At 43.8% G+C, this 13426-nt stretch overlaps 1 protein-coding gene across 1 annotated transcript in view; it reads right to left on the bottom strand.

Annotated features, from left to right (window-relative positions):
- Positions 1-13426, bottom strand: part of ofcc1 (orofacial cleft 1 candidate 1) — a 69772-nt gene that overhangs the window by 18163 nt on the left and 38183 nt on the right. The window contains exons 15-18 of the mRNA XM_076161062.1: positions 9663-9914; positions 7705-7957; positions 7208-7371; positions 2720-2879 (exon numbers count right to left, since the gene is read on the bottom strand). Coding sequence (XP_076017177.1) covers positions 2720-2879; positions 7208-7371; positions 7705-7957; positions 9663-9914 — 829 coding nt within the window. The remainder of the gene's footprint in view (positions 1-2719; positions 2880-7207; positions 7372-7704; positions 7958-9662; positions 9915-13426) is intronic.

Here is a 13426-nt window from a genome sequence, read left to right as displayed (position 1 = left end):
TCTTCCTCACATGCAGCTAATGAAGGCCTCGTGGCCCGTCGTTATATTAAAATCACGCCCTCGCCTCGGATATTAATTGGGTCCGTAATAAGGAATGCGTCGGATTCATTATTTAATTGCAAGGGCACATTTGGAATACAGTTTCTGAAATGTATTTTTAATGAAAAACACTACATCCTGACCTAATCATATCAACCTTATTCTATCTAATTAAGGATGCAGAAAATCATTAGAGTTGCAAAATATTAGTTTCAGCTCTGTCGGCTGCTCCTTCGCCTTCATGAATATATTTTTTCCCCATCTATGATAAATACTTAATGAAGGAAAAATGACCAGAATTTGCATGTAGGCAAATTAGTCTAATAGGGATCTGTCTTTGCTTGAGTTAGGAAAGTGACCCCTTTCACAGGAGAAATCGTTAAAATAATTATGAAATAATGGCAGCCCGTCTTATTTTGATGAAGAGTGGCGTGCCTGAGTAATGTCAAAATCAAAAAAATGCAATAACCCTAAATTTTCATCAGGCTGGAGAATGTCTTTAACGTGTTTGCATTATGTCGCTTTAATAATGCCAAATTAGGGACAATATGAAGTATGGCGTAATTGTTGCTGTGGAGGGAGATATGCAGTAATGGAAGGATGATTTAGCTGTGCCACCGCAGCAAGAGGCCATCAGCAGCTAAATGGAGCATTTTCTTAATCACAAACTTTGGGGGTGTAATTTCTTTCAAAGTCCCTAAACATTTCCAGCCAATTTTCTCCCTCTAAACAGGTCCATCACCCTCCCATTAGCAGCACTGCAATCCCCTCCCTCAGACACTTCATTAAGGTTAACATAGCAGGTCGGAAGCAGTTAGGACCATACTTTAACCTCCACAAATGTTCTGAAGCGTGAGAGTGAGACAAATGTAGATGCATACAAACGTTGTTGCTTTTAGTGATTTGTATCATTTTATAAAAACGGAGTCTCTTATGTAAACTGTGATGAACTGGCGACCTGTCCTGGGTGAACCTTGTCTCATTGGACAGTGGGATACACTCTGAGAAGATAGAACACTACAGCTACAGTAAAGAGTGTAATGCTGTATATTCTCCTCCCTGTTTTCTCTCACCTCTGTTGATTTACTGGCCCTGCAGGATCAAAACATTATAAATCAATTACTTCCTGAACATTCAGATGGAGGCAACATATTTTCTTTCATTCATTCTCACCCCAGGTGTCGTGATTTTGTCTATTTCTTCAAAAGTAATACAGAAAGTTCAAGGAGAAATCAAGCATATTTATCCCATTATAACAGCAGAAGAGGGGCGATTTGGTCTGAATCCAGATTAAAGCTTAATACAGTTGTTTCTTATGTCTTATTCATCGTAATCATTCTCTTTAGGCCAGTATTATTTTTTATAAGATTAATATTAAAACATTTCTTTTCTGGGTTTATTTGGCTTTGGTGGTGGTATGCAGTCTACTGAGTGCTATTCTAGTGTTGGAATAGTTTGAGCGGCCTCTGTCCGCAGTGTGGAGAGCAGGAATCCAACTATGAATCTGTGAAATTAGGGTTTTACTCATTAAATTCATATTCTACGGATTATGATCAAAGGATTGTAATATCATTATTATTAATTATCTTAATCAGTATGAAACATTTTTATTGCCCTGTTAGAGGACAGAGTGCACATTTCCATGACAGCCCGTGTAACTATTCCACTATAAATAGAGGAGGTTCCTGTTGATTCAGGGTTTGGTTATTTCCCCATATAGCCATTCTACAAGCAAAGAGCAGGGGAGTTAATTAACATGGAAAACAAAGAGAGATGTGTGCCACTAACAAATCCTACAGAATAAATTAAAGGGGGCTGCAGTTTGATTGCCGTGTTCCATTTCCCCTTATCTCAACAAGTCACATTTTCAATCACGGTAGCGAAGATTTTTACGTTGGGTGTAGGCTCTGTGCTAATACACGCCGCTCCTCTGTGTCATCACCATCGACCTAGAGTGGGCTGTCAAACACGCGACAGCCTCTCTCTCTCCCCCCCCCCCAATGATAGCAATTTCACGGAGACGTTCATTTATGCAAAGTGGAATCCGGCGCTCCCTCGCTGCAAAGTTGTCCGCGCTTAGTTCGCATTACGGGAATGGCCGGAATGAGCACGTGTGTGTGAGCGTGTGTGTTGATTGAGCGGTCCTTCTTTAATGAAATATCTTTGGAAATTGGCTCCCACAGACTAATCAGGCAGCCCGCTAGCCGAGTTTCTGTTTTGGTAATTATCTTGTACTAATTAGAATGAAGCTAAAGACCTCTGAGATGAATTCTCAGTTTTCTGAAATGTAAGTAAAGAAAATTTAATGATATAAAATGAGCCTATTTTATATATTTTCTCTGACCTAATATATTCATTCAAGTGACCAAAAGGAACTTGGTACAACGGGCAGTGTGATATCAATATGGCTGCCATTGGACTTCCTCTCTGTATCACACACACATCCCACCTAGCCAGGCTTTCCTTCAGCTTTGTATTCAGGCACAAATCTCCAGGGTTGCTGACAACTAACTTTAATTTCTCCCTTCAGACGGAGCAATCTCACTGATTAGTATCAACGGCCTTTTGACTCATTCTCTCGTTAAGAAAACAGCCATTAGTACAATTAATCACCACGGCTTTGAGAAGAGCGCTGTCGGGAGAGACAGGAAGAGAGAATCCCGGGTGATGTCGGGCTTACCTTGCGTCTCTCCCCGTTGAAGCCTCTCCACTGCTCGGCCTTCTTGACGATGTAGTTCAGCTCTTGGTTGGACAGCTCCAAGTCTTGAGGCAGGAAGAAGGTCCCCTCCTTGGCCGCGAGTCGCTGAAAGACATCCAGCATGCGGCCGCCGTTGTGGAATCTAGAGGGGGTCGGGAGGGGTACAGGGTAAGAAGATGTGAGGCAGGGGGAGGAAGTGGAAGCAGGAGTGACGCCATACTGAATCACCATCTCTACCCCTGGAAGGTCACGCCGGGTCATTTGTCAAAGCGAGGGAAAAACATGCATCTTTGCCTCGTGTCAGAGTTTATAACTGTATAGCAGGAGAATAAACTGCAGCTCCGTGTCCGCCTCTGTGCCAAAGAACATCATGTCCTGGTTATGACTGTCATGTTGGCTTTCATGGAACAGGTTCTTTGACCATTGGGGGGGGTTGTGGAACTGGAGAGCGTCTGGTATTCACAATCTGAGGTCAAATCACTACCATCCACATGCACTGGCAGAACAAATGAAACGACTCCACTCCAAGAAGCATATTTCTCTGTCTTGGTGCGATGGTTTCATCAAAGAGCTTGAGAAATTCAAACAAATTGGGGCTGTGAGTGGGATGCACTTTGTTAACACAAGGCTGTGTGACTGAACGCTTGTGCATTTGTTGCTGTGTGGGTGTCAGATCCTGGGATATTCTTCGGCGTTAATGCCGAGCTTCAAAGATGGCAGCTCCAATCGGACCCTCCGGTTGAGGAGGAGTCTGGAGGGACCGGTTTGAGTCACCACGGCGCAGTAGCGGGAGTATTGATCCGTACCTCTACATGAGCGTGCATCACCAAAGCTCAAGGGTGCATGCAAACAACCCCCACAAACACAGCATGTCTGTGAAGAGATGCCTTGGCTGGCTCTCAAAACCAGCAGACCTTGTGCCCTTCTAAACAGATTGTAGTCTCTCAAAGGCTAATCAACTCTCAAGTAAAAGCAACATCAAGGAGGCTGTGATTTTATACAAAGCTTTACAGCTTATACATTTATACAGAGCTTTGAACCCGGCATCATTCCCCATGGCTCCTGGGAGAGAGATCTTTGTAGAATTCTGACCTCAGACATGGAAATCGCATGCATTTATTTTCATCATATACTTGAATTGTTCTTTTCATTCATTTATACACTCGCTCTCCCAGGAGTTTGCCATCTTTGCATTTCTGTGCTTTCAAAACAACCTCCTTCATTTTGCATGGTATGTGTCTCAGATGGGAGTGTGTATGTAGGGTTTGACCTGAGTGGTTTCCTTCAGCTGTTCCTCAGCATAGGGATCAACATAAACACTTGAAAGCATTTAAACAGAGTACCTATGAAAACATGGGCACAGTTTTTTTGGCTTTGTGTTGGGTTTTTGGCAAACTAATGGGATCTGAGCCACATTCTTAGGTGGAAGTGTATCAGATATGTACAGCATAGTTAGTAGCACACGCCCAAGTACTGCGATCCATTTTCCACACCTTATATAAGATCATGTGAGTCTCATGTGAGTCCATGTGCAGCCTTTTGTTTACCTCCGCCTCAGGAAATAAACCCTCATTTGGTTTAAGTATCAGATAACTAATACACCACTTTAAAAAAATATGAATATGGGGAGAAAAACTGCATTGGTGATGAAGATCTGTATTGTAAATGGATCATATAGCATCTTCATTACATTCATCATAATGCCAATGTAATAAAGATGCTGAGTCATTTCAAGGATTTCATATCGTCATCTATTATCAAAGACAAATACCACTTCAAGGAAAACATTACTTTCCATTCATTTGAATTAAATCAATAGAAATATAAATTCATATCCTGCTGTCCTGTCTTTTATTAACTTAAAGATAAGAGTGCTAATGGATGAAGTCCCTGAATGCCTCTTCAAACAGACCATACAGTCACACTCATGCTTGGTTTTGACCTCGTAATCAGTTGAATTACATTACATTACATTACGATCATTTGGCAGACGCTTTTATCCAAAGCGACTTACATTACATTTATTACCACCCTTCGCAGAGGGGGGAGCACTTGAGGGTTCGGAGCCTTACTCAGGGGCACCTCGGCAGGGACTCGAACCGACAACCCTCCGGTTCTTAAGCGGAAGCTCTACCCACTCGACTACTGCCTCCCTGAATGTAACGACACTAAAATCCAGGGTTGAGGTGAAACACACACCACCGATATGTATTTTTTTTTTACATCAAGTGAATAAAGGCTTCCTAACATGTAATTAAAAAAGGATAACAGTCCATTCTATCTATACATATAGCCGGAGGCATTTCTTTTTTTTTTTTTTAAGAAATGGGTCATGCATTGTGTCAGAGCCCCTTGGTTGCAGCCAATAGGAAACTGTAACCCATAAAATTATCAGCCTTGCTTCAGCCTCGTGGCCTACATTCAATACAAACCCGTGTGGCGGGTGAGTGGCAGAAGTCATTATTCCCGGCTGCTGTTTTAATATTGTCCATTTAACCAGAGCCCGATAAGCGTCCCGCTTACTGAAATTAGATGGCACCCTCTCCTTGGCCGCCAATCTCAAACTGATTAATTCAATAAGGGTTTCTTACATTTTGAGCCGTTAATGGAATTTGGTCTTATGTGAGGGTGGGGCACACACCTTGGATGAATACTGAGTTACAGCGTTGGGTAATTTATTAGCCACTCCGCTGCTACTTCTTTACCTCCCCGCTGCAGAAACGTCTCCTTCTGTTATGCAAAGGCGCAGCAATGATTTCTTAAGGTGGAAACGTGGACAGTTTTACACTTAACGTCAATACGTGTCCACAAAGAGTTCCCATTTAATGATCCTGTCTGATTCCTGAAGGCTACTCGCAGGTCTTTGCAGGACATCAATGCCCACGGTAGGAATTTGCTAAAACCATCTAAGGGGCGAAAACACAATTTAGACGTCGCAAGCGAGCGCTTCAGCATGGCTGACCTCAATCTGCGAGACATGTATGGAACACACACTGCATTAAGATGAATGAAGCGTGTGTGTTCAGCACCATGTATAGGCAGGCCATTTCAGTATGTATGAAACCTGCAGTGATACCAACCATGCAAAACATTCAGCCTAATCGGATAATGTAAAGCGGCTGCATGTTCACGGCATCAAAATGCATCTTAAGTTGGAATTTGAAAGACTTCATATATTTCAGCCAATTGCAGAATATGACATGTTCAAAGCTGCTATGTGTACGATAACTCTGTGTGGAATCTTTATGTGTGAGGCAGATGCGCAAGTGCATGAGTAATGCTATGTGACTATAAAATCAAAATGGATTATGTCAACATTTGTTTCCTTTCGCAGATTTTCTTTGCACTTCCATGTGGACAGAGAGGGAAAAGAACCATTAGCTGGGATGGGAAGACTGTGAGAGTGGAAGGTTTAGTATTCTGTGCATGAGACGGCGAGGCCAGTGAGGGCCGGCCGGTGAGTGTTTCAGTGGTCTTCCTCCTCATTGGCAGATTGTCCCTACAGGCCGTCTCAACCCAAAAATACCCAAACGATTCCCAGCGTTTGCAGTGTGAGCTCGGTTTCTGCACGTCAACTGTGTTGTGACGCTTTTCAGCCACCAGGAAGGTCAGAGAAAGAGCGTTCAAAGTCAGGAGCAAGAGAGCAATGACATACACACACACACACACACATACATAAAAAGGAAATGGGCCCACTTCTAGAAACCAGAACTGAGAGTTTGTTCCCAAGTATTAGACAGAACATCGTTGGATCTAAACCCAAATGCAACTGTGCACAAAATATATCAAACTATTTGGAAATGTACACACATGTATTCTATGTAATCTGTGCAATTTCTTACATATTTACTAATTTTCTAATATCACAGAAACACTACTTTACACTTTAATTAAACCTTCAATACAAATTGTGGGATTTCAAACAGGAGTCTGCTTGTGTTTTGGCTGAACTGCGCTCCGGTGCCCTCTTCCTTCGCCTACCTGGTGCATGAAGTAAACAAACCGAAGGCGCTGCTTTCACCTGAGGCAGATGAATGTGGCACCGGAGCGCAGTTCAGCCAAAAGAAAGGCCATTTAGGGAACCAAGGGGGCTGTGAAGATCCGCCGACATTGCAAACACACGGTGGTGTTACATCCCTCACAACATTTTTGACTCAAGTTTGGAGTCGTGTTTGTGGAAATGAATCTACCTGCGTTCATTTCGGAGCGGCAACTACACACGTTGGCATGACACAGAGGAGTTCAAACTGAGGTCAAACCTGGAGAATCGATTACACCGGTGGGACGCAAACAAAGGCGAGTATGCGGGTAAGGATTCCAAACTATCGCTTTGAAATAATCAGTTTTTCGCTCAGTGTGCAGACTGGTGTTGCAGCAAGGGAGATAAGTAGTAGATCAATGCTTTTTATGTTTTATGTTTTATCAATTTTATGTGATAACAGTTTGGGATGAGCGTCTTGTGTTTCTCACCTGAGCAGGTAAATGAAGAGGATGGTGACGGAGAGGAGGAAGAGGACCGCATACAGGAAGAGCGTGATGAGCACCCCTGCTGCTCCCGACTGGTCAGCCCGGTAGAAGTGCCAGTAAAGCTTGGCGGCGTCACCCACGGGCGAATCGGGGCTGTAGGTGAGACGCTGAGGAGATGGAGGTAAAGGCACTGGTTGTATCAGATAAAGTGTATAGGAAAAACCCTAAAAGAGGAGTTATGTGGTCAGAATTCGAAGTTATTTCAACGTTACATTACATAAAGCTACATTCACAAGTGATCCGAACATTCCAAATCCTTTTATCTGCTCTAACTGCCAAAATCCATCCCACTGCCAAAGATGACACCCAGCTAACCTTGTGTGTCTCACCCTCTCCCCTCCCTCATTTTTTTTTTATTGCAATCTAAAGTCACTTTGCCAAGATAAAGTGAACTCCTATTTAAAGTGCACAAGTGTCCAAGTTATTTTTAAGTGACTTACCCCGAGGACGGCGTCCACCACAAAGACCGCCAGGGGGTCGAGGACTGTCCACACTCCCTGAGCCATGATAAACTTTGACGTGAAGGAAGGGAGTGAGCCAAATATCTGTTGACAGCCCCATCTGATCAGAACCAGCAGGAGCGTTACGCCGTTCAAGGTCAGGGGACCCACCACCACCATCGCCAGCTCCTCCCGGGTGTGGAGCAGCGAACTCTGGTACACCAGATCCACGGTGTGTGCGTGGAACTGGAATCTGGTGGGAGAGGAAAGCAGAGGCGGGCGGCGTGCACGGTGAGAGTGTGCACGTGCGTGTGTGTGTGTGTGTGGACTGAATTGCGTGCAGACATGGTTATGTGTGTAATTTATTTGTGTGTCTGTAGGCTACGTGTGTGTGAGTATGTGAGTGTGTGTGAGAGTTGTGGAAGGGAAGAACGCGAGACGTGCATCGTAGCTCAAGGGCAACCAGCTCCGGTAATTCAAACAAACATTTTGTTGCTTATTCAATGACATTTAGTTCCTTTAATGATGATCACCATCAACATTGGTCCTCTTACTTTACCACCTGTCCTTTTTATTATTATTTTTTTTTTTTTAACACCACAAACCTGCTGAAACTCTCCCGTTGGAACTTTACAGCAAGCCTCATGAGTTTCTTAATCTTCCCCTCAGTCAGGAGGAGGGTAGGAGTGGCAGGAGAGGAGAGGTCCAGTCTTTGCTCATTAATTCCTTTCCGATTTGCTCCAAGAATCGAGCCTCCCTCGGATTCCGTCCATTACTCTGACGGTGGAGGTCCATTGGTGTCGTGTCTGGAGCAAATCCCCCTAACGCGCAAGCTCACGCTGCCCAACGTCCACAAATATCTCAAAGGATGACCGAAAAGAGATAAAAGGAGTTTCATGCAATTTGCTACATTTTGCATTCTCGGCCAACACTGGAAAGAAAGAATAACATGTAAGTGGTCAAATGTGGAGGCCTGTCACCACACAAGTCTCTCTCTCTCTCTTTCCCTCTCTCTCCCTCTCTCTCTCGACACCATGAGCTCCGGAGTGAGAAACGCTCGGAGGGAGAGAACAGCAGATTTGGACATGTGGAAGTTGTCATCAGACGTTGACCCCCTCTGTTCTCACAGTTTCAATTTTTTCCCCCTCCCCCCCTCAGTCCATCGTTTTTCACTCGGCCACATATTTTCCCCTCTCTCTTATTCTATCCCGTCCCACCATTTAGCGGCATTTTGCGCCCCCCGTGACGTTGCAGTAAAAAATCTGAACGTACGCATGTTGGAGGCCAGGCCGGTTTATTGTGATGAGCTAAATCAGCACCATATGCCACTGAGATGTGATTTAACAGTTCTGTGCTGTCTTATTGCTGTTTATTATCAATGCTCCGTACCAAATAATAACAATAAATTCCTTCCAAATAATGTAGCCTTTTGGGGCGGTGAGTGTGTGTGTGTGTGTGTGTGTGATGAAATCAACAAACTCCCCCAGCAATGGTTTGTTAATATTGAGAGGGCCTTGTTAAAATGTTAATAGGGGGATTCCAAACAGAGGAGTTGGGTGTGCATATTACGCAGTGTGTGTGGATGCGTGTGTTTTTGAATCACAACCTACACACACACACAAACAGACTGCAAACCCCTGCTCTGTATCTACCCCACATGCCATTTAGCTACAGCTGTAGTTTGCAGGGTGTGCGTTTGTGTGTGCATGTGTGTGCTTGTATGTGTGTGTGTGTGTGTACATGCATGTGCACAACTGCAATTTGCATGTGTGCAGTATGTATCCATATTTGTATCTGATCCCCATGTAAAGGCATTTATGTCAGCAATTTTTATGGAATGTGTTTTGTGCAACGTGCTGTGTCTATGCTGTTCCGCTCTTATGTGTACCCCTGTGTGTGTGTGCGTGTGTGTGTGTGTATGTGTGTGTGCAGCGCGATATCAAAGGAAGCAAACTCACTTGTTGACAGGAACTGCCATGGCCTGGAGGTAAAGCCACTGGCTGCAGTAATGCAGGTAGAGCCTCACAAACCACATCAAAGCCAGCAGCAGCATAATGAGGCCGAGCTGCTGAACAGAGCTGTGCCAGCTACTACGCTGTTGTTGTTGCCGTGGCAACGGCAGGCCCAGCTCGGACGGCAGCATGCGGAGGGCCAAGCGAGCTCGGTCGGACAGGCGTGAGGGGCGGCGACTGGGTCCGCTCAGCGCTGATCTGTTTTTAGATAACAGAGGAGAAACAGAAAAGGTGTGGAAGTTACAGCCTCAAATGTCCCAGAACCAAAGATCAACAATGCTTTGCTACACATGAGTGGCAATGACAGAGTGACAACACTAGGTGCATCCTTATCATCATCACCTCAGAATGGTAGAATCATTCATGTAGTAAACACTATAGGCAGGAAGATACGGTATTCACAAATTTGCACATGTTCAGAGATGTATTCACTCTCTCCTCCTCACACACAAACAGACAGAAACCCCTTCCAGCACTACTCAGCTTCCCTCAGCACCTCTGTGCCGCCCTTTGTCAGGCCTGCTCAAATATTCTCTTTCATACAGAGGGCACAGATGGAGTAAGAGAGGAGAGGAGAGGAAAGGAGAGAGGAGAGGAGAAGAGAAGCAATGTGCATGGATTCTTCATCACAGACCGCACATCAACAGAAGCAGACAGAGATGACCCCGACATCAGGCTGATGGTAATTAGTCTGAGGCTAAAGCAGGCTTATATACGGCAAAGCAGTGGCGAGCATCAGAGTGACTTAAGGCCGTTGCCTGTGGACATCCCTGTGTCTCGCCACTGTGTCCCAGAGCACAGTTAGAATTCACTTTGTAGTGTGTATCTAGGGAAAATGGTTTGCATACAGTGCCTAAAGACAAAAGGAGGGGAAGAATCACAATCAATTGTATTGCTTTTTTAACCCCCTCTTCAAATAATTAGGCTCTGGACTTAAATCAAAATCCACCCACCGCTGAGTTCTCTCCCTCTGCTGAGATTGTTCCAGGAATATGAATCGTAACACTGTTGGGTTTAAAACCACAGGGCTCATTTTCAGTCAATCTCTGAAGTGGTCAATTATGTGACTTCATCATAAAGAAGAGATTCATTCACAAACTATACAGACAACACAGCTCTGTAGTTTCAATTTGATCACTATCTGCAATCAAGCATTTATTCAGCTGTTGGTTTTTTGGTCCAATCAAGAAGAAGGTGTTATCTGAGGATTACCAATTATTATGAATGTGTGCTCTATGATACTCTGCCTCTCACACACTGAATGCTGGGATTCACTCCAGTTCGCCCGACCCTACAGAGGATAAGCCTGCACAGAGAACACATGGATGAAATGTAGTTTCTGACAAATCCAGCTCCTCTCTCCCTGTGCTTTATCATGACTTGCTTTGTGGTGTAAACTGCTCTCCTCCGCTCTGCTACATAGTGGAGGCAATGTGTCACACACACAGGCAGGATGCTAGCCTGTCATGTGGCATTAAATGAAAACAGCAAACACAACCTGACGCCCATCTTTCATGTAATGAAGATATTGATGATGCATGAAAGAGGAATATTTTTAGACGTCTTCCCGTGGCAGCCTCTTCCAAAGAAAACTGGTAACATGATATGAAATCTGTTATCACCACTGAATTGATTTCATTATGGCACCTCCAATTACAAAAGTACAAAACAAAAAGGGAGGAAAAAGCAGGAGGTGGAGGCGTGGAGGACTGATAGGATGTGGCGGAGCAAGCAACCACGTCCACTGGCACGCATTGGCACATAGCGAAGGAATATTATTGTATTTTATATGATTCTATGATATCTGGGCCAGGAGCTACCTCATTAATTGAGTTATGATAGATTCATTGTTCATTCCCATGCCACCAAAGGATTCATCATCCTTCTGAAATGTTGGCCAGAGAGCACGGAAGCCTGTAAATCACAGGCATATTTGTGCGCCGTACGTATGTCGTACGTGTGACGACAAATATAGGAGCAGTGCTCTTGAAAATAGCTGCAAAGTGAGAATCAAGTGGAGACAAGTCTTAAACCTTTAAGATGGAACGGGAAATAAGAGACGGAGTGGAGGGAGGGGGAAAGGTGGATGCTGGGATGTTCCATTTCAAATAGCAGATTTATGGCGAGGAAGCTCCAGGGCTGTGGAAAGTGAGGGTAACACTCTGAATCTCCCTGCACAGCCTCGCTGCCTTCAACCCTCCAGTCTGAGGACACTTACAAATATTGGACTTATCCCTTTAGTGTCAGGATGAAGTTATTTTCGGACACTTTCTTATTCAGGCCATTGGCGTTGTTTACGAATGCACCAAAATACACACGTTTACAATTTACGAAAGGTTTGGAAATAAAGAAAGCAAATCATCACCTTATCTTTTTCGATTGTCTTAGCGGCCCTGAGTGATTTGGTGATTATAAAGAGTCAAGAGATTACACTCAAGATAAAACATCTGTGCTTACATTTCATCTTTACTGATACGTATTGTATGACATATTTAAACAAAGTAAAGAAACCTGAGGAGTCCCCATGCATTCCCTTATTTTTTGGTTGCTGTTGTTGCTTAGATTGATATAAAAGCTGCCGTCATAATCCCATAAATATAAATATCATAGTGATTTTGTCTATCTGTGTATTTGCATTCTTCCACTTCACTGCACGGGCTGTAGCGTTACTGTGTGTGTGCAAAGTGTGTATCCATTTGCATTCACAAATGTGCAACATGCAGCTATTTTAATCAGAACAATGTGTATATTTGTTGTGCGTGAACATCTGGGCGTTGTACGAGCAAGCTGTACATATGGATGCCAATCAAAGTTTACATCATGTGCAGATGCTGTGGTCATTCTCACTGCATAAACACTGAGCTTTAACTGCCTACTCAGCATTTAAGCCCAAGCTCACAAGCTTATGTAATTATTGGTACATTAGGAGGCTTTCACGCAGGTGGGAGAAATATAAAGCAGGAAGCGATGAAACCCTGCAAAGTGGAAATCCAAAGAAACCCACAAGATGTATTAAATGATAATCACGGGTATCGTTTTCCAAACCACCTTCACTGGCGTGCATAAAACAAGCAGCAGTATGTGCCTGTAGGGCTTTCTCTGAATTGAATCATTTTGATATCATCTTGAGAAAGCTTTATTTATATTTAAAAACAAACAAAATAAATGACAAAATGCCCAACCTTACTGCTCACTTTTTTCGATTTCACTCACTCCCCTACATTTTATTTTCTCCAAGGACAATTACCTCAGCAGCCTGGGCTTTATGAGCTCTGGCAAAGTAAGAATACATATTAAGACCTCTTTTTTTCACTTACTTCCTCAGAATTAGGCCTGAAATGGCAAATGTTCACCCAGTGTGCACGCTGGTGATGCGGCACGGGAGGGTAGAAGTGAAACATTGTGTTTTAAGGACATTAAAGCAAGTTTCAGAACAGACCCCGAAAATGGAAATCAGAAAATGGAAATCTGTGAAATACGACACCTTTGAAGCCGCCAATCACATCCATCTGCTTCTTTCCATATGACAGGGAGAAAGGAAAAGAGGAAAAAGTCACTCAAATTTGGAATATTGATCTGGAAACGGTTCACTGCAAAGCATTAAAGTTGAGTCTCAGCGGGAATATTACTTAACATGTGCTTCTGTGGGATCCAGGAACACAGATTTGACGTGTGCGATTGCCAAACATGCCCCTCCCGCAAAGACGTGT

This window comes from Genypterus blacodes, unplaced genomic scaffold (assembly GCF_046128005.1).
Source record: "Genypterus blacodes isolate CSIRO-AG114 ecotype Tasmania unplaced genomic scaffold, CSIRO-AGI_Gbla_v1 ptg000110l_1, whole genome shotgun sequence".
Classification (NCBI taxonomy): domain Eukaryota; kingdom Metazoa; phylum Chordata; class Actinopteri; order Ophidiiformes; family Ophidiidae; genus Genypterus; species Genypterus blacodes.
Note: the sequence above shows the minus strand (reverse complement) of the source record. Positions and strands in the feature narration are given on the sequence as shown.